Source organism: Mus caroli, unplaced genomic scaffold, assembly GCF_978045245.1.
Source record: "Mus caroli unplaced genomic scaffold, Mus_caroli_1 scaffold_19, whole genome shotgun sequence".
Lineage (NCBI taxonomy): Eukaryota > Metazoa > Chordata > Mammalia > Rodentia > Muridae > Mus > Mus caroli.
Genome location: NW_028227274.1, coordinates 20,238,878 through 20,261,154, shown reverse-complemented (window position 1 = coordinate 20,261,154; position 22,277 = coordinate 20,238,878). Strand labels below are relative to the sequence as shown.

Genomic DNA, 22,277 nt, shown 5'->3' with positions numbered 1-22,277 from the left:
GCATACACTAGCAAGAGTTCACTGAGAGGACCCTGGTATAGCTGTCTCTTGTGAGACTATGCCGGGGCCTAGCAAACACAGAAGTGGATGCTCACAGTCAGCTATTGGATGGATCACAGGACCCCCAATGGAGGAGCTAGAGAAAGTATCCAAGGAGCTAAAGGGATCTGCAACCCTGTAGGTGCAACAACATTATGAACTAACCACTACCCCGGAGCTCTTGACTCTAGCTGCATATGTATCAAAAGATGGCCTAGTCGGCCATCTTTTGGACATGTAAACTTCATATGCCCCAGTACAGGGGAACGCCAGGGCCAAAAAGTGGGAATGGGTGGGTAGGGGAGTGGGGAGGAGGGTATGGGGGACTTTTGGGATAGCATTGGAAATGTAATTGAGGAAAATACGTAATAAAAAATATTAAAAAAAAGAATTCAAAAGCAAAGAATAAAAGGCAGAAAAAACTTTTGCAATTGTTTCTAACAGCAGACAGTAGGAGGACTTTTTAAACTTAACTTGAAAACAAAGATTAAATTACCACAGATAATCTAATAAAACTGGTACATGCTGCAATACATGATATACAGTTGGAAAGATTCTCTATTGAGCAGTGAGATACTTCTTGTCTTTGGGTAGGCAAGCATGAGTTATGACCAATCATAGCCATAAGGAAGCTTTTGGAGACTACTATTCTGTTCTCTGCACTGAGGGCATCTTATACGTGTGCTTACTTGGCAGAACTGATATCACACTGTACATTTATACGTTTTGCATTTTTCTCTGCATCTTATTTCACATATTTTATTAAGGGGATTTCCCACTATTTTATTAGACTGTTTTCTTTAGCTAGGAATTTGATCCCCCGTACTGGATTTTTTTTTCTATTAACACACCATTATATCTTTGTGAGTGTCCAGTGTTTCTAACAGATTTTGATAGTAAATATGCAGAGACCTCTAAATTGTCATTTATTGTTGTTGTTTTGGTCATTTTGAGTAAGAGTACATGATGGATTTCAGCAGGGCACATGGTTGCCTGTGGCCCATATTCTCTGTGTGTTCATGCATTCAGACATACATTCGGAGTTTTTAAGTTGACCTTGGATATAGTTCTTTGAGAGTACTGGAATTTGGCATGTAGTCAGGACTCCACCTGCCTCCATGTTCCGAGTACTCAGAGTGGCCTGTGCCACCATGCCCAGTTTTTAAAACAGATTCTGGGACTCAAACTTAGGTCTGTACTTGCAAAGTCAACATTGAACTGGCTGAGCTGTGACCCAGCCCTGTGGAAGACCTGACTGCAGTTTCCAGCATTGGTTCTGTCCATAACTGTGAGATGACATTCAGGCCTCCGGGAGCAGTAGCAGTGGTGTGAACTGCTCATTCCTTTAGCTTCTCTTGGTGTTTCCTCCAGACTGGGAGAGAGTGGTGTCTTGGAAAAGCCTGGAAAATACGTGTTCCAAGTGCCAGAGATGCTACACTGCAAAGAAATTCAAATTCCACTTTAATTAAGATAGGATATTTTGAGTTTTCTTAATTACAATATACCTGTGTCTTAACATACTAAAGTCTTCCTAAACACCATGATTCCTGCCTATCTTTGGGTACTTGTTAGGCTCATGTCTCCTTCTGAGTTGTCCTACTTTACTGATTTGATCCAGGCTATGCTGCATTTGTTAGTCTACCTATTGTTATTTTGTAGATGTGGCATCCACACAACATATCTATTTTTCTGAGCTTTAGCATTCCTAACATAAATTGGAAATACACCGTTATGAAGTTAGCATAGTCAGCAAGCTAAAAGTTTTAATAATCACTGATGACATAAAACTGAGGAGCAAACCTTGGGGCTGGAGAGGTGGTCAGAGACCTGCTGCCCTTCCAGGGGACCCTGCTTTGATCCTCAATACCCATGTCAGATGGTTCACAGGGACATGTAAATCCTACTGCATGAGATCTAACACTCTCCCCAAGCCTACATGCACACTGTTCCCATGTGCAAAAACACACAAACACAGGCACTTACACAGATAATTAAAAAAATATATTTTCTAAAAAAAGAATTACGTATCTTGCTATGTAACTCCTAGCCTTCAATAAACTTATTTCATAGCATTTAAAGTGGTGTGTGAACATCACCAAAATTTGGAACCGTTATTCCATTTCTGTGTTTGTAATCATCCTGGGCACACACCAACAACATGAAGCGTAAAGTAGCACAATGGTACCAATAAAGACAGATGGAAATGACTGAATGATTTCCTAGATGAAGGGACAAAACTAGTTGTTAATTGTAGCCACTTTCTCTCCACTGTATAATTTAATTTTCTGTAAAACGCTGGCAAAATTAATCTCTGCTGGCCAAGTGCATAGGGATAGAACTTACCTATTAAAGTGTGGGAGGAGCACCTCAAGATCTCTAAGATATTACAAATAAATCACTTAGAATTTTAGTATTATTCGTCAGAATCTTCTAGCGATTCTCAACCTCCAGAACTTCCCTGAAGTTCTATAATAAGGTGATAAGTGTTTTTGAAATTTGTTTGCCTGGGAATACATAAGCATCCATCCATATAAGTTCACTCTCAGAGTTGCAGAGTTATCGGATCAAGGTGGCTGCTGACAACCTGTTAGTCTGTGAAGCCAATCTGCCATCTCTTTCGAGCTGCTTTTAAATCTGGTTGTTCTGTGGGTATATGCCATTTTCCTGCTGCTTATTCATGGGTAAGATTCTTAAAACGATATTTTCCTGTTTAAAGATTTATTGTGTTTATTAACTCTGAGATCCAAATCTCTCAAATTTTCCTTCTTTTTTAGTTTATTTTTTTCAAAACCAGAAACTTAGCCAAAAGCAAAGCAAAAAAAGCAAAGTGTATCACCTCACCCTGCTTCTTTGCAGGAAGGTAGACGTGATTTTCCTCTAGTCCTCTGTGTTCAGGAAGACCCCAGCCTGTGAGTGCAGTGGTTTAATGTGCAGGTTCTTTTCATGTTTAGTGCCACATTATTCACAGAACCCTGAGCCCTGCCCGACTTCCAGAGCTTAGCAACTAAACACTCTCAATGCCCAACTTTTCAGTTATTTCTTGGTGGAAATTTTCTTTGTTAAAAGAATATTTTAAAAGGTAAATGTCTTTATCCCTGGAAAACTTTGTTTTTAGTGTATTTTCATTATTGTTTTTGAGGTGCAGTGTTACCATAGTTCTGAGGTTGGCCTCAACCTCAGCTTATATGCTTCTATTCTCTACGTTCTAGGATAACAGGCACATGTTCACACACACACACACACGCACACGCACACACACACACACACACACACACACACAGAGAGAGAGAGAGAGAGAGAGAGAGAGAGAGAGAGAGAGAGAGAGAGAGAGAGAGAGAGAGAGAGAGAGAGGACATAAATATGTTGCTGATATGTCTTAGTTTTCTATAAATTTTCAGTACTGTTGAACCACCTGCACAGGCTTTTCTCACTGCCACTCAGGACAGGGCTGGTTTTCCTCTCCATGGATCTCTGCCCCCTATTTTCCACCTCACTCCTGCTAAAGATAGTTTACATAGCGACATTAAGTAAACTGAGGCATTCTAAACATGTTCCATCCCAACATACTCATCCAGGCCAACATGGTTAAGTTTCCTAATGACCAGCAAGTCATTGATAAACCATTATCACCAAAGGGTCATAATTTACCCCACTCTATTTTGTCACAAGTGTAGAATGGCATGTATCTGTCATTATATTAGCATCTGGTGCAATCTGACTGTTCTAAAGACCTCTTCTACTTATCCATTCCTCTTTCCACAAGCCCAGCCCATACAAGTTCTTACTAACTATATAGTTATGAATTTTCCATGGGTAAATAAATCCTTTGTAGAATCATGCCCTTCATTTAGACACATATGCTTTACACCTCTTTGTGTCTTTTCTTGGGTGGATGGCTCACTTTCATTTTGTAGTAGATAATATTCTATTCCCTGGATGTGATATAGTCACATCTCTGTCTGTGTCAAAGTGCTGATAATTGTGAATAAAGCTGATGTCAAGTATCCATGTGCAGGTTTTATTTATTTATTTATTTATTTATTTATTAAATGTGGATGTAAAATTTTAATTCCTTGGTACAAATGTCAAATAGTATGAATGCTGAATTATATCTTAAGAGTGTGTTTGTTATTCTTAAAAGAAACTGTTAATTTGTCTTCTAAGCCTGATCTATGTTTTTCATTCTCATGAGCAATGATTGACAGTTAAGTTATTCTGCCTTTGGGTAGCTTTGGGTGGATTTTCAGACCTTTCAATAGGCAGGTAGTGGAGTGCCGGTTAGTCTGCTCGTCCCAAGTCATATATGATGTAGAAATCCCCTTTAGACACTTAATTGCCTACTTAATCTTAATCAGTAAAGATGCTGACTTTCTTCTTGTTGGGGTTCATGGTGTCTTTATATATTGTGAATAACAGCCTTTTACCATATTATTGCTCATTCACCCCCTACACACATACATATAACAGTTTATGCTTCATTTTCTTAAAAATGATTTTTATTTGGTTTTGGAGTACCTTTATAACATTTCGCTTGTCTACTTTTTGAGGTTATAAATTCATTATACCATTTCAACCTTCTCTTTCTTCTTTCCACACATTCCCATGTACCCATCTCCACTCTCCATCAAATGTATGGCTTTTAATTTCTCTCATTGCTATTTATATTGCATGCATATATAAATAATCATATTTATAGCCGGACAGCTAATTAGTGTGCCCTGCCTGGGATGTGCCCTGCCTGGGGTAAGCCCTGCTTGGGATATGACACTTCTTTCACTACCAGCTTGCCTCAGTTCCTCACCCTCTGTTTAGGTTGAGGCCTCATGGGCTTTTCTCCATCTAGTTTGGAATGTTCTTTTGCAGTTCACATTTGGGCAGCTGTGTTGTGGAGAGATGACGAGTGTGACTTCTGATATTACCAGGTGACACAGTCTCACAACAAATTCCCCGATCTTCTGGCTCTTATAATCTTTCTACGACATCTTCTGAAATAATCCCTGGACCTTAGTTGCAGGAGTGTATTGTATATTAATCCATCGGGACTGAGATCCACAACTCTTTGACTAGCTGTGGTTTTCTGTAATGGTCTCCATCTGTTAAAAAGAGAAGTTTCCTTGATGATGGGTGTCGACTATACATATCTTTCAGAATAAGGACAAATGTGTAAATACGTTGTTCTTAGGGATAATATTGGTTGTGTAAATTAATGGTTGTAGATTCTCTTTCAATAATTATGATTTCACTATCAATGAGTGTCAAGCATGGTCTTCCTCTTGTTGAGCAAGTCTTAAGTCCAATAAGGAGCTGTTGGCTATGTCAAGGTAAGCACACCACTTTTGTACCCTTGGAGCTATCATGCCATGTTGGTCATCAATGTGGTTCCAAGGACTCAGCTGTATAGGACTGTTATTTGACTGCCTTCTATGGAAGCTTGCATAATGACTTCTGGTACTGTGAAAGTCCCCAGCGAGGTATAATTCTTGTCAATTCTAGCTCGGGGGCCTCTGTTTTTGAAGCACATGATAGCTTCAGCATTAGGGACTTACCTTCCACCTATGGGGGTTAACAAAGGGCAGCATCCGTACTATGCATGTTTTGGGTGTCTTTTGGACATTCCTGATCAATAGCATTTCTCAGGTCTCATATATGGGTTGTTGTTGTTGTTTTTTTTTTTTTTTAACATGGCAAATATCAGTATTGTTCTATGTGGCTTTTTTCAGATGTCTTTGTATCCTACCTACATTCCTCTGTTTGTGTTTGCTTCCCTCTCCTTTCACTAAAGAGCACCCTCTCATATTCTCTATTTCCCCTATCAGATCTCCTGTGTCTTACTATTCCTTTGACACTCCACCCACTCCTGTGTTTACCTCATCCCCATGCTCTAAAAATCTTCCCTTCTTCCATTTTCCTGAGCAGATGACTTGTACCCTGCTATTCCCCTCTCTAATTCTCCCTAACCTCCTACTCTGTAAACTGTCCCACTTCCCTTTCCTGGTTTCTTTAATTATGGCACATTATGTGTTAACATCTGAAAAGTTGGAGCTATGAGCCCTCCATGATATAGAACAAGCAACATTTGACTTCATAGGTCTGCATTATCTCACTGAATCTGATCATTTCTAGTTCTACCCACTTACAAAATTCATGATTTCATTTTTATTTACAGTTGAATATTATTTCATAATTTATATGGAATATGGTTGTAGATTATTTAGGTTGTTTTTATTGTTTTGGCTGTTGTGCATAGAGCAGCAATGAACATGGCTGAGTTAGTATTTGTGGAATTAGATGAGGAGACCTTTGGGCATATGCCAAAGAGTGTGGTATACCTGGATCTTAGGGTATATTAATTCTTAGCTTTTTGGGAGTTCTTCACACTAATTTCCATACTAGCTACACCTGATTGAAAAACCACCAATAATGAACGAGGGTTCCCTTTTCCAAAAATTCCCTTGTCTCTGAACTCCCTCCAGCATTTGTTATTGGTTGTTGTTACTCTTTGCCATTTGACAAGGGTAAGATAATTCTCAAAGCTATTTTGATTTCCAGTGCCTTAATTTCTAGGGAAATCAAACATGTAAAAATGTTTTTTTTCAAGGATTCTGCCTTTGGTGCTGTATTCAAAATGCCCACAATCATCTGTGGTTTCTCATTTGATGTCTTACTTTTATCTATGATGCATTTTCAGTTAGTTTTTGGAGAGTGCATATGTACACACATTAATCATCTGTATACTCCATACTATTAATCTTTTAGCTCTATTTATTTTTCTAAAGTCAGACTGTCTTGATAGCAATATAGTGAGTTTTAAAGTCAGCTAGTACAAGAATTCTAGATGTATTCTCCTTCTTTTGTATTATATTGGCTATTTTTGGTACCCCTGTCTGCTTCCTTCATTGTATCTTCAACATTCTGTCTTTTTATAACAACCCCTGGTATTTTAAGAAGTCATATTATCTACAGTAATGTAAGAGTTAACATTTGTTGAGTACTTCTTAAATTCTAGGCAAAATGCAATTAATATTCAAGTAAAATCCACTGTATAATCGCTATAATTATTTTTGTATGGAGGTATGCTTCAGAGAACTATAATGATGTCTTGTTACCCACAGACAAACCAACTTCTGATAATGAAGTTACACAACTTAAGAAAAAGAATATAAGTCAATTGGACCTTTACCAAGCATGCCATACATACCTAAGACCATCCCTAAGTATTAAATTTCCTTTTATTACTTTTAAAATTATTCATTCTTTCAAAGATCTCATACATGTATACAATGTATCGCCATCTGACTGAGTCCAAATAGTGGTTACCATATTCACAATGGTGTGGGGTTAGGGCAATTTACTACTGGCTTTATTACAAAGAAAAATGACTCTTGGTCAGCACCTATCAACTGACAAAATCACAGATAATAGTGAGGTCTGGGATCCCCAGGCATAAATCTTGCTTGCCTTTATCTTGTACAAGTTTTTCATGGGCAGCTGTAGAGGTTGTGAATTCTTGTTATGTCCAGAAGACAGAATTTTACAGCTTTTCTTCCCATCTTCCAGCTCTTAAACTCTTCCTACACATTCTTTCATGATGATACATGAGACCTGGATGTGGTCAGGTTGATATAGATGATTTATCTGTGTTTGAGTACTCACAAATACACATTGACTGGTGATGAGTCTTGTCGGCTTAAAGGCCCTATTGTTGAAGGACACAAAAAAGAGATCAATGTCAAATTGATCAGGAAATCCCTTTCTGGCTAGCTACACTTTCAGTACTAGAAAGTGTAATCTCTTGGCAGAAGGTCTCAATGGCATTACCTAGTGCTAGACCCTGAATATTATAATACTAACCTGCCAGGCAAGTTGTGCTCCCTGCTGTGTAGTTGCATGAAGGTTAGACTGGTAACCAATTGGATTCTATTTAGATTTGAGAATTTCTCCATAGGAGGTACATCATGTCTGATACTCAAGGCATCAAAAGGACTAAGTCCATAGGCTCTAGCATGGAACTTACTATGTTATTTTCAAGTGTAATGATCATGTCAAATTATCTCCTTCATATTTATGTTTATACTCATGTATTTGTGGTGTTCTAGGAATTAAATTTGTAAAACAGTTGTTACCAAGTATTTTCTTTTAATGAGCCTATTGTGCGGAGAGACTTATAATAAAGGGATAAGTTGAAATACAATAGGATCTATTTAAAAACATATATGTGTATAAGTGTTTTGGCTGCATGCATGTCTCTATATCATGCATGTGCCTGCTAACTATGGAGCTCAGAAGAGTGCAGCAGACCCCTTGGAACTGAAATTACTCATGTTTATGAAGCAACATGTGGTGCTGGGAATCCAATCCCAGTCCTCTGAAAGAACAGTAGATATCCTTAACCCCTGAGTAAGCTCTCTAGTCCCATAGAATAAGACCTTTAAAGGACTGGAATCTATATCATCTGTAAAATGAGCACATTGTGAGGAAATCATGCTGTAAAACATTATTCAGCAACAAAGTAAGGGAGGAATGGTTTAGACACAAATCCAGATGTTTATACAGCTTACAGGCTAAAAACCTTCAGCGATACTCTGTTAATAATTATCATTAATTTAGCAAAACAAAATCTTTGTCTTGCACTTAGGTTTAAAACAAGAATTCTTAGTATAAAGCCACTAAATTACGCTAAGTTACTACCAGAAATTGTCTAAAGCAAAAATTCTTTTTATTCAGGGTTATGACTCATGAGACTGACTTCTTGTCTCTCAAGATTTAAAAGATATTTTTTTATTATTATTTTTCAAGTATTTTCATAATGATACATTTTTGGCTATGGGACCACATAGCTTTTATCTTATCTTTGAATCATTAATGTTTCTGTGAATATTGAGCAACGATATTTTGTCTTCCCTGGTTCTTGGCTTCAAAGACATGAAAAGTAACTTTTTACACTTTCACCCCTTAGCCATGTAAAACATAAATACAGGACAGGGCCCTTATACTATTCAACCACAGCTGCTGAAGTATCTTGAGTGATGAAAAGACAGTTTGAATGATTATGTAAAGTGGGGGTAGAAAAATGGCTTGGTGGGTAGAGGCACTTTGCTGCCAAATCTGATGACTTGAATTCCATCTTTGGATCCCACATGGTAAGAGGAAAGAACCAACTTCTAAAAGCTGTCCTCTGCCCTCCAGTGGTTTGTGTGTAACCATTTTACAACCTCTCCAAATCATTATGTTTAAAAACATCTTCAAGGAGCACTAAATTTACATTAAATTGTAGGAAATTTTGGTCTTTGCTCCCTTGACAATTATATAAGCTGCTTTTAAGTCTGTAACATGGGGAAAGGCACAGAAACATGCTATCTTGGAAAAAATCTATGTAATGTCCAAGATGCAAGTCACTTATGCTTGAAGGAAGGGCAACAGTGTGCATCAGAGATTGTTGACAATGCCTTGCAAGACTGTCTGGGGAGCAGAGCTCATGGTGAAGCTGTTTTCCAATGTTCTCTGTGCTGGCAAGCCTGGACATCCTGGTAGCACAGTCTTTTGTTTGTGCTGAAAGGATGATGAATACTCCGTGTAAATAATTGTAATTATCTTCTCATTGAAGAAACATAAACTTGGAATGCAGCACTATTTTCAGGGGTAAATTGTCAATTTTGGAATGAATAGGAATTTTTTATGTATTTCAAATGAATAGCTGATGAAAAGTTAATAAATTTCGTATAGAGTCACGCCTTTTTTGTATAGCCTTTTTTTCCCTTGTAGATTCAAAACCTTCATTTCTCGTTATGTGGCTTTTATTTTTGCCTGTCTTTCTTTCCCTGAAATACCATCCAGTTAAAATTCTGCCTACTCTGTTTTCTCTATTCCCAGTAGCTTAAACTCATGAAACGAGCTAAGAAAAAATGTACTGCATATTCAAAATTATAGTTTGATTTATAAGTGTATGGTTTCACACAAAGTTAGTGAATATCTGTAGTGATCAATACATAAAAGTCAAATGTTGAACCTTGAAACTTTATAATAAATCACTTAGCTAGATGCTATATTGTTTGTTTTGCAGTTATTCTATGAACTGAAACCATGCATGTCTAATGGAGATATTTATGGGGAAAAGTGGCAATGTATGGTTTTTTGATGTTCACTTTAAAACTGACTTTAAAATTAACTCTACTTGAATAAATAGAGTCTGTATAAATAGAGTCTCAGGTGGCTGAGAAAATTAGCTATTTGCTGGAGGCCTTATGAGTTACTGGGTTTGAAATTCTTGAAAGGTGAGTGCTGACATATTTATGTCTTTAAATATGTCATTCACTCATCTTAATTGATATAATATATTGGTATTATGAGTTAGCTTTTGATAAATCTTTCTCTCATTATATAGTCAATATAGTTGTTTCTAAGTTGGCAAATTCCCTCTGCTTTTGGATGTAATATTTCACTATAATTTCTGCAAATAACCATAGTTTCTTTATGATTATACTGATTTGTTTGCCAGTTCCAACATTCGTCTGATAACAACTCAGCCGAGGAAGGGGGTGCGGTAACTATTTTAACCAACTGACTTCTCCACAGTCAATTCAATTGTATACTGGCCGTAGTTAACCATACTCAGGGAATCAATTATATGTGAAAACCCAGGGTGGAATTGACCAGAGACTTATGTCATAGATGCCACTGCCGTGCTTACTCAACTTTTTCATAGTTGCTTAGAGACCAATTGTTCCCAGGGACATCAAAGATATTTCATCAGACCTTAAAGTGTCATGTTAGATGAATTACTTCCTTAAATTATTTTTCTCTTACCATGCCTGTATTTTAAAACCTTTCCATAAAATATTCAATGAATATGCCATTCATACATCTTAATTGATATAATATATTGGCACTATGAGTTAGCTTTTGATAACTCTAGAGTTAATGGTTAGTATTTTTTCTTATAAGTCAATAGTTTTAGAAGTCTGAACATTACCAAAAATTAAATTAACTGAACTATTAAGTAATTTATTAGAATAAAAGAGTCAAAACTTGCCAACGGTGTCTCTTTTAGTGTTGTTATTTCTATGGCCTTGAAGGGCTTATTCTGGTATGTAATGTCAAGCTGGAAATACCAGATAAGACTGCATGTCTGTTCATTTCCTCACATTCTACATTCAGTGATTACATAGCAATAGCTTGGAACAACTATAGTGAACATGTTTGACACAGAAACCAGAAAATATCATGATCAGGGCTTAGTTTATTCTTATATCCATTTGTATAACATGGAACTTGAATTCTCATTTTAATGATCAAAATTTGTTCATAATTTGTTTAACATGCAGTATCAAACACCACAATGATACACACAAGTATTGAGAAAATAGTGGGTGAATGAGATGAAATTTTACATGTCATCTCATACACCAATCAAAGCCATAGGCCATCTAAGTATAGATGTCTATGAAAACATCCTATGACAATTAGACTCCTACATGGAATTTATCGTGAAAATATATGTAATAATTATTTTTATATAAAGTGATAAGCCATACATTTTATGTGAATAAAGTTTATAACCTTATGTAATTGTGTACCTATTATATCAGATATTTGCCTAATGTTTACTACCCCATACTATATCTGCTTCTATTATTTTATACTTTGAGCCACTTAGCAACACTACTCAATATTAATTAATGTTTATGTGGATTGGTTGAATATAAACTATTTATGTTATCCCCTTCCATAATGCAGGGGCTCAAACATATGGCCTCATGTGTGCAAGGCAAGTTCTTTGCCTCAGATCTACCTAATGTCTCCTCCCATTCTCTTACTTTCTTCATATACATCCTTGTAGCCCAAATCCCAAATTATTAGATACTACGTTTTAACAGTGTTATTGAAGAATAGTTCAGCCAGGTGTGGTGGCGCACACCTTTAATCCCAGCACTCGGGAGGCAGAGGCAGGCAGATTTCTGAGTTCGAGGCCAGCCTGGTCTACAAAGTGAGTTCCAGGACAGTCAGGGCTATACAGAGAAACCTTCTCTTGAAAAAAAAAAAAAAACAAACAAACAAAAAAGAAAAATAGTTCAGATGCCATATCATTCACTATTTTAAGTGTAAAATTTGATGTTTTCAGTAAGTTCAGAGTTGTCCAACAAGTTCAGGTTGTACATTATTCTCTGTCACCTAAATTTAGAATAACTTTATTCTACCTAAAATACCTTAACCATTATTAGTAGTACATCTTTAGTCTCCCTTTTATAGGCTAGAATTGGTCAAATTTATGTTTGCAATAATTTCTATATGTCAGTTCCTTCACATGAATTGAACTATACAATGCATGTTGTTTTGTATTTAGTTTCTCCAACTCAGTGTCTTATATTCATTAATGGCTTATTATATCCAAAACTTCATCCTTTCTGTGTCAGAACAATGGTCACTTGTATAGTTATGCCATATTCATGCATTCCTCACTCCAGAGAAATTTAGGTTTATATATTTGGATACTAAAGTGTTCTACTATTATGAGACAACTCTGCCTTTGAGTTCATTTTCTGTTGGCCATTTGATATCGGGCATGCGGATCATCCATAAGATTTTTCCCCAGTGAGACTCCCTAGGAGAAAGCTCAATTTTAATTTGCAAGTTGTTATCAATTAGAGATAGCTTTGAGTTAGGGATTGGGGCATATATCCAGTTTTTCTTTCAGTTTTAGGACCCCACATAGGCTCTGTACGTGCTGCTACAGTCTCGGTGAGTTCATATGTCTGTGTGATGTTGTACTTAGAAAGTCTTGTTTCCTCGGTGCCCTCCATCCTCTCTGGCCCTTTCACTCCTCCTGCTTCTTCTTCCTCGGGGTTTCCTGAGCCCCACATAAAGAGAGTGAATGGAGACATTCCCTTTAGGGTGGTTCTAGAGTCTCTCACTCTCTGAATATTGTTTGACTGAGGGTCTTAGTATTCTTTCCATCTGCTGCAGGAGAAAGCTTCTCTACTTATGGCTGAGCAAGGCATTGATTTTTAAGTATAGCAGAATATCACTAGGAGTCATTTTATTGCTAAGTTCTTCTAGTAGAACAGTAATATTTGGTTTTACCCTAGGCTCATGGATATCTACTTTCATGTTCTTGATTACCCAGCAACATTGAGTATGGGTTCATGGAGTGGGCCTTAAGTCAACTCAAATATTGAAAGGTTATTCCCACAAGCTTTGTGCCACTATCGCCTTAGCATATCCTGCAGGCAGGAGCACACCACTGTAGACTGAAAGGGTTGTATTTAGGTTTTTAATTTTGTAGGATACAGAGTATCTTCAGGTACTAAGAACACTAGCCCATAGTGGTGAAAGCTCTACTAGGCACCAATTTGACTTTTTTATGTTCAGTGAGTTGTGTAGATGTTTTCTTAGCAATAGAGCCTTGCTGTCAGTTTGTAAAGTGCAACCTATGACTTTGATGACAGCCTAGTTATTGGGGGATTCCCACTGAACCTCTTTGCCCAGCTACTCAATTATATATAACCAATTTTGATATTAGAAGATTAATTTGGTGATAGCACAATGACATGTGAGGACTTGTTTTTATCTTTAATCTTTTTTTAAAAAAATAGTCCAGCCCGTATCCCTCTTCCATTCTGCCTTCTGACAGTTCCTCATCCCATTCCTCCCCCTACCCCCTGCTTCCAAGAAGATGTTCCTCACCACCTCACCAGGTCTCCACATTCCTTGGGGCCTCAAGTCTCTCAAGGGTTAGGTGCTTCTTCTTTCACTGAGGGCAGACCAGGCAGTCCTACTGTGTATGTGTTGGCCTCACATCAGCTGGTGTATGCTGCCTGGTTGGTGGCTCAGTGTCTGAGAGATCTTGGGGGGGTCCAGGTTAGTTGAAACTGTTAGTTTTCCTATGGGGTCACCCTTCTCCTCCTCAACTTCTTCCACCCATTCCCTAATTCAACCACAGGGTTCCCTGATTTCAGTCCAAGGACTGGGTGTAAGTATGTGCTTCTGTAAGCTGATTGTTGGGCCTCATGAAGGGTAGCCATGCTAGGCTCCTGTCTGTAAGTACATCATAGCATCAGTAATAGTGTCAGGCCTTGGAGCCTCCCCTTGAGCTGAATCCCAATTTGGGTTAGTAACTGGAGCTCCTTTCCCTCAGGCTCTTCTCCATTTTTGTTCCTGCAGTTCTTTCAGAGAGGAACAATTCTGCTTCAGAGTTTTTGACTGTGGGAAGCCAACCCCATCCCTCCACTTGATGCTCTGTCTTTCTACTGGAGGTGGATTCTACAAGTTCCCTATCCCCACTGTTGGGAATTTTATCTAAGCTCCCTCCTTTTGAGTCTTGAGATTCTCTCACCTCCCAGGTCTCTGGTACATTCTAGAGGGTCCCCCCACTTCCCACCTCCAGAGGTTGTGTATTTCCATTCATTCTGCTGGCGCTTGGGGCTTCACTCCTGGTCGCCCCACCCCAATACCTGATCATGTTCCCTTTCTTCCTGCCCCTCCCATCCCTTTTCCCATCCAGTTCCCTCTTATTTCTTAATTTTTTAATTTTTCTATTTGTCTCTTTGTCTCTCTCTTTCCTTCCCTCCCTCCCTCCCTTTCTCCCTTCCTCCCTCCCTCCCTTCCCCTCTGTCTGCTTCTCTCTCTCTCTTAATTCTAGAGGCCATTTGTGTATGTATTATGGCTTCAAATTTTGTGTTAATGGAATTCCTGAGTATGAAAATAAGTGACTTATTACATCTGTACCTTGTTTCTTATGCCTTTTGAGGACTTTTACTTCTGCTGTGTTTGTTGTTGTATTTCAAAGTGCTTAATTTTGTCTTTTTGTTGTATATATTACATTATTATATTATATCACACACATTATTATTCTTTAGAAGCCTGTTTGTTTTTTAAGGACAGACAAAAAGGAGTAGATACAAATGGGCAGAGAGGTAAGGAAGAACTGAGATGGCTAGAGAAACAAACTGAGGTCATGATATATTGTATTGAAAGCAATCCATTTGGAATAAATGAAAAACAAAACAAAATCCTTGGTGATTAACAAAGAATTGTAGAGGAGAATAAGATGGTCAAAGAGGAGAAATGCACAATCTAAGTATGTAAATGTGGAAAGAGATTTCTATACTAAAAACACTTAGTAATGGGTATGTATGCAGAAGAAGAAAGTGCACATAACTAAGCTGAAAAACTTGAGATTCAAATGTTCAAAACCTTAGATTATTTAGGGAGTGCAGCTGTTCATCAATTATTGGTTGGGTATAACTATCCCTTCACACATTGAAAGCAAATGTAAGATATTAGTATTCTCTATAATACTTTGACTCAGCATCATTTTTGGACTACATTTATAATACAGTGATGTACTAATTATTTTATGTTGCTGTAATAAAATAGCCTCAAAAGAACACAAGAAGAAAGAAAGAAAGGAAGAAAGGAAGAAAGGCAGAAAGAAAGGAAAGAAAGAAAGAAAGAAAGAAAGAAAGAAAGAAAGAAAGAAAGAAAGAAGGAGGGAAGGAAGGAGGAGGAAGGAAGGAAGGAAGGAAGGAAGGAAGGAAGGAAGGAAGGAAGGAAGGAAGGAAGGAAGGAAGGAAGGAAGGAAAAGAGAGAAAGAAAGCAAAGACACAGGGATAGATGCTGCCTTTGATATTTGTGCAAATATTGTGTATTCCTGGTTCATCATCGCCTTTGAATATATCTGTGTCAACAAGCTAATAATCTGGCAAAGTCTGTTTAATAAATGTCGAGTTCCTGCTGAATTATCGGCAGAGTCCCTGTGTAATTTGGCATTTCAGGCAGCATGCATAAGGACTCTAATGCCTCTAAATTCTTATTACAGATTTGCATTCTGGCAATACCAGTGCACGGAAGTGTTGACTCAGGGTTCTTTCGATGTGCACTTTCCCATCTCTAACACTGACCACTTATATTTATTTGGTATTTAATCAGCATTTTAAGAACTATTCTTGCCATAGTCATTTCAGCTTTGATTTTTTTATTAATTACTTGAAGTTTTTATGCCATATATTTAAATCATATTCACTCACCCACACGTACTCTCAGAAACATACTCTCATTCTTCCCCACATGCTTTTGCTCTCATGTTTGTTACTGTTGTCGTAAAGCCCATCTTGCTGTTCATGTACTCCTCAGTGCATCCACTGTAACAAGGTCAACCTACCAGGGAACTGTATCCTTAAAGAAAACTTATGTCACCTCTTACAACAGCTCTCAGTTGTCAATAACTCCTTGGCTAGGGGTAAGACCTGATGCCTGACTCCCCTCTCCATGATGGGACTTCCCCTGTCTCTGCCTCCCATCTCACCATGGGAGCACTAACATATAGAAGTATACCACTATGCCTGGCTTTACTTGGTCTGGGGATTAAAATTCAGGTCCTCAAATTTGTATATCTAGGACTTTACTCCATGAGCGATCTTCTCAGTCCTTATTGAATAGAGTTTAATGTCATCATAGAGATCCTTACAAAGAGAGACAGGCAAGAGAAAGCATACAGAAGATAGAGTGTTCTGAATGCACCAAGCATGGAATGTTGGCAGCCAATCAGAAGCAGCGGCTTGTTCACCATTAGAGATTCCAGATGAAATGCAGCTTTGTTGACACCATGATTTTAAACTTCTGTCCTCCAAGACTATGAAAGAATAAACTTCTGGTTTGTTAAACAAATGGCTATGGAGAGTAAAGGAAATTTCTGTCCCAGTAATCACTCAATAGTTTCTTTAATATCCATTTCCTGTACTAGACAGTGAATATCAGCAAATCCTCAATTATCTGTCTGTTTCTCTATCTATCTATCTATCTATCTATCTATCTATCTATCTATCTATCTATCTATCTATCTATCTATCATCTATCTATCTATCTATCTATCTATCTATCTATCTATCTACCTATCTTTCTTGATTATTCTGATAACTAATATAGTGCTTGTCAATATTTAGCCTTTTCAGATACTTGATAAAATGGATATTTCAAAATTTTAGGGTTAGCCAGGTAACTGGGTAAGAGTTAAATAAATCTGAGAAAGAAATTACATTACCTGCATTTTTAATGATTATGTAAAGTATACATTTGGTTGTTCAGGAAAGAGGAGTAGACTCTGAGCAAATTTTATGATGTGTAGAAAAGCAGATAAAGTTTCATAGATGATTTTACTAGTGGACTGCATCAAAGTAGGAAAATGGATATTTTCTGAGGATGGGGAGTACAGGCTAGTATATTTACTAGATAACAGGTCTGTGATCAGAGCTATGTGTTATGAGGCAGATCACTGTTGAGTTTCATGTAGCCCTTGTTTTACATTGGTCTTCTGACACGTGGCAGAGTGGTATTATTCTTAGAAGCCCATTATATAAGGGGTGCCCCAAGATTTTGTAGAAGGGTACAATATATGAGAAAAATATTAAAAGAGAGAAAAATAAAGAATATGAATTTGGGTGGTTAGGGAAAATGGAGAATCTGGGGGATGTTCAGGGAGGGGAAAGAATATTATTAACATATATCATAAAAATTAGAAAAGAAACATGAGAAAGGTCTGAAGCCAAATAAAACTGTCTGTCAGCATCACAGGAAATATGTGAGGATGTGCTTTGAGCTGAGCAGTGGTGAGAGACCAGACAACTGATCCTACTGTGCAGTCTCATATATGAAGCGCTTTGTGCATGCTGCTCCAGACTCTGCTACATACAAAGACTATATGCAAGTAAATGCTAAAAAAAAAAAAAAAAAAAAAAAAAAAAGTTGTTGACTTCCTATTTTCATTTTTTAGTAGCTTAGTCTCTTAGGGTTGCCATTGGAGACTCATGGACACTTAGAACTTTGACTTGGAGTCTTGGAGTAATCACCTTCTTATGGTATTATTTATAATCTTTAAAACTTTTCTGATATTAAAATTTCATAATTCCTCCTTCCCTAGCCTTACCCCAAACCCTCCCATTTGTGGTCTTTGTTTTCATTATTTCTATCTCTAATCTATATTTATATAATTTTAGTGTGTGTGTGTGTGTGTGTGTGTGTGTATGTGTGTGTGTGCATCTCCCCTCTAGACTATATTATTTTACTTGATTTTTTTTCCAGAAATTACCATTGGTTATTGGATAATCAAGTGGTGTGATTTGCCTGGGGGAAACTATTTTATGTTGTTTTCAAGCAACAATGGCAAGGACATATTACACCATATTAAAAATTTTCAGGGTCCACTAAGAGCACTATGTGCATGTGTTCATGCATATATTTTTGTGTGTAAGTGCATGTGTGCATGTGAATGTGGGTGTGGATGAGCCATCACATATGATTAACTTTTTTGTGGAATATTAATTTTTTTAGTATCTCAAGTCTACCACTTAATATGACTTAGCACCCATTTAAACTCTTTACTTTTGGCTGGATTTCCCTCTGCCAAGACTTAAAAACCTCACTATATGTCAAGTTAGATTTCTTCAAAGAAGCTACCTGAAGAGGAGATAACATGGTGATCGTTTGTGCTCCCATAGGACCTTCATTATATTGTAATGTGATCATTAAGATCAAAACAACCCTGAGATTCCACCTCACACCAGTCAGAATGGCTAAGATCAAAAATTCAGGTGACAGCAGATGCTGGCGAGGATGTGGAGAAAGAGGAACACTCCTCCATTGTTGGTGGGATTGCAAGCTGGTACAACCACTCTGGAAATCAGTCTGGCGGTTCCTCAGAAAATTGGACATAGTACTACCGGAGGATCCAGCAATACCTCTCCTGGGCATATATCCAGAAGATGTCCCAACCGGTAAGAAGGACACATGCTCCACTATGTTCATAGCAGCCCTATTTATAATAGCCAGAAGCTGGAAAGAACCCAGATGTCCCTCAACAGAGGAATGGATACAGAAATTATGGTACATTTACACAATGGAGTACTACTCAGCTATGAAAAAGAATGGATTTATGAAATTCCTAGCCAAATGGATGGACCTGGAGGGCATCATCTTGAGTGAGGTAACACAATCACAAAGGAACTCACACAATATGTATTCACTGATAAGTGGATATTAGCCCAAAACTTAGGATACCCAAGATATAAGATACAATTTGCTAAACGCATGAAACTCAAGAAGAATGAAGACCAAAATGTGGACACTGTGCCCTTCTTAGAATTGGGAACAAAACACCCATGGAAGGAGTTACAGAGACAAAGTTTGGAGCTGTGATGAAAGGATGGACCATCTAGAGACTGCCGTATCCAGGGATCCATTCCATAATCAGCCTCTAAACGCGGACACCATTGCATACACTAGCAAGATTTTGCTGAAAGGACCCAAAGATAGCTGTCTCTTGTGAGACTATGCAGGGGCCTAGCAAACACAGGAGTGGATGCTCACAGTCAGCTATTGGATGTATCACAGGGCTCCCAATGGAGAAGCTAGAGAAAGTACCCAAGGAGCTAAAGGGATCTGCAACCCTATAGTTGGAACAACATGCTGAACTAACCAGTACCCCGGAGCTCTTGTCTCTAGCTGCATATGTATCGAAAGATGGCCTAGTCGGCCATCACTGGAAAGAGAGGCCCATTGGACTTGCAAACTTTATATGCCCCAATATAGGGGAATGCCAGGGCCAAAAGAATGGGAATGGGTGGGTAGGGAAGTGGGGGGCGGTATGGGGGACTTTTGGGATAGCATTGGAAATGTAATTGAGGAAAATATGTAATAAAAATATTAAAAATTAAAAAAAAAAAGATGACCCCTTCTGCCAGCATTCATTGAGCGTTTACAACTGGACAGAGACTGGGGCATGTGCTTACATACCTGATTTCCCTTAGTGCTCACAGTATTCCTGTGAAACAGCTTCTATTGTCTCCCATTTGCAGCTGTGAAAACTTGAACTTAGAGATGAAGAAGTAATTTGCTCAAAAAATAATGCAGTTTTAAGTTGGGAGATCCACTGTTCCCGGCAGGTATTTTTAGAGCAGTGGCTCTCATCCTTCCTAACTCTGTGACCCTTTAAGACACTTCCTCGTGGTGTCATAATCCCCAACAAACTGAGCAGGATCTAGAATGAAATAACTGTAGGAAAACTTACCATGTGCTAACATGTAATTTATAATTTAAAAGTTATGCTGGTGGCTAGGAATCATTATAAGAACCCCCCAAAATGGAACTAATGAACAAATGATTTACTTAATATTAACTGTGTTTTTACTAGCATTTTATAATTCAGTATTTGTAATACAGAGTTATGCGATTGCTAGGTATGGTGGTTTCTGCAATGGGCATGAGAGATAGAGGCCAACCTGGGCTATATAGAAAATATTGTTTACAAAGAAGGAAAAAGCATGAACTTCATTCAAGCACTTTAAATGTTTTTCTTGAAGCTGTTTTAGTTCATTTTGTTAAAATATTTTGGTTAACTTCATCTGTTAAGTGAAAATAATTTCATTAATGTCATGTGTTTCTGTTTGTTTCTTTTGTTCTTTTCTTTGTTGTGGATGTATTGTTTCATCTCCAGGATGGCGTAGGAGTTGATGAGAAGCTGTCTTTACGGCGAGTGGCTGTGGTTGAAGATTTCTTTGACATCATCTATTCCATGCATGTGGAGACAGGGCCGAATGGAGAGCAAATCCGGAAACATGCTGGGCAGAAGAGAACTTATAAAGCAGTAAGTGAGAGAGAGAGAGAGAGAGAGAGAGAGAGAGAGAGAGAGAGAGAGAGAGAGAGAGAGAGAGAGAGAGAGAATGCATTCTGAGTCCTGTTACTATGTTTGCATGTTAACATGAGTGCAGAGTTAGTAGTACCTTACAATCAGTACAGCCTTGATCACATCAGGGCAGAGAAAGTACTTATGCCATAATTTATTATTGGCTGTTTTAGCCGTAGGCTTATTTAGTCATAGGCTCTATTGCATTAAGTTTAAACAATTTAAACCAGATTGTAAAATTCTTACATTATTTCTTTAAATATATATATGTATGTATATATATGAAACATAATATTCCCAGTTAGATACCTATAAAGAGCAAGGCATATTTGAAATGTTCAATGTGTCATAATATATTAATTTTGTACTGGGAGATAAGAACATTTTTAAAATCATTCAAATTTCTTCCATCTCAAGTCATACTAATGGATTTATATATTTTCTATTCCATCTTATAGCAACATTGATAAGAAAAAAAGACATTATTTTATGTTATTTTATGTCTTAATTTTCATGAACAGAATATTAAAATATGTTATTTTCATAGTACCATTCCCTTGAACATTTAAAAATTGAAGTATATGACTTTTTATAAATTATGTGGAAAGTATATTTAATTAACTATTTGAGAGTGGGATATAGATTGTCAAAATTGAGTTATATTTTAGTTTTGAAGTTATTAATTAAGCCTACATTTTGATATATACAATTTAATCTACATTTTATTTAATTGAAACTTTATAAAACCATATTACTATAGATATTTTACCCGTTCTAGCAAAATTGATGAGTAATTACCTTTTGCCAATACAAGCAAAGTGTACATTGTAAGAGCTGTCTCAGCAGTGGGGATAATGTTCTTTTTATGAATTCTTATTGAACTTCGCTTTTGGCTACCGTTATATGAACTGTTTTCAGCTATCTTGATATACAATATCAGTCTGGATCCATTTTTTTTTCAGATACAGAAAAATGTGTGAAATGCTCAAAGTTTCAAATACAGGTACATATGTTTGAAAATTAGCTCTGAGCATAAGAAATAGCTTCTTTTCATAACTATTTTTTGCTCTATTGCCAGGGTCATATTAAGTCTTTGTAGTTGCATAATAACCCTTAATACAATGTTATTTATCCCTCTTTCTATGCGGTTTTGTTTCTTGGCTGTTTCTAAATTGCATGGTTTGTGGGCAGGTCCCAGTGTAAGTTTCCTTACATAATTCTGCCACAAAAACTTCCTTTTGACCTATGCCCCCCAGGAGACATTCTTACCATGACTAACGAAAGTGACCAAGTGTCTTGAGAGATTTTATGTAGACTAATATCACTGAACATACTTATTCCTCTGTCTGCTAAACCAGGATTGTTCCTCTGGATAGTAATACAAAAATTATATATTGATCTACTAATATCACTAACTATGTACTCTTGGGCATAATGCATTTTCATGAACTACCTTTGTGAACTTGATAGGATTTTATGTAGCAGGAATATACAAATGCAATTGTATTAAATGAAACTAATAACTCAAAATAAAATAAAAAATGAGGGTAAAGTCCCTTCATTGTTG

At 37.3% G+C, this 22,277-nt stretch overlaps 1 protein-coding gene across 9 annotated transcripts in view; it reads left to right on the top strand.

Moving 5' to 3' along the window:
- Nucleotides 1-22,277, top strand: part of Nol4 (nucleolar protein 4) — a 350,147-nt gene that overhangs the window by 57,944 nt on the left and 269,926 nt on the right. For 5 of the 9 annotated variants that reach the window (XM_085833388.1, XM_085833386.1, XM_085833384.1 and 2 more), the window contains exon 2: nt 20,522-20,671. The exons of 1 other annotated variant lie outside the window; for it this stretch is intronic. In XM_085833388.1, the coding sequence (XP_085689514.1) occupies nt 20,600-20,671 (72 nt within the window). In that variant the 5' untranslated portion in view covers nt 20,522-20,599. Of the gene's footprint in view, nt 1-20,521; nt 20,672-21,650; nt 21,714-22,277 lie in introns of those variants that run through there. 3 more of the 9 variants (XM_085833392.1, XM_085833390.1, XM_029472171.2) reach the window with 3 other exon arrangements.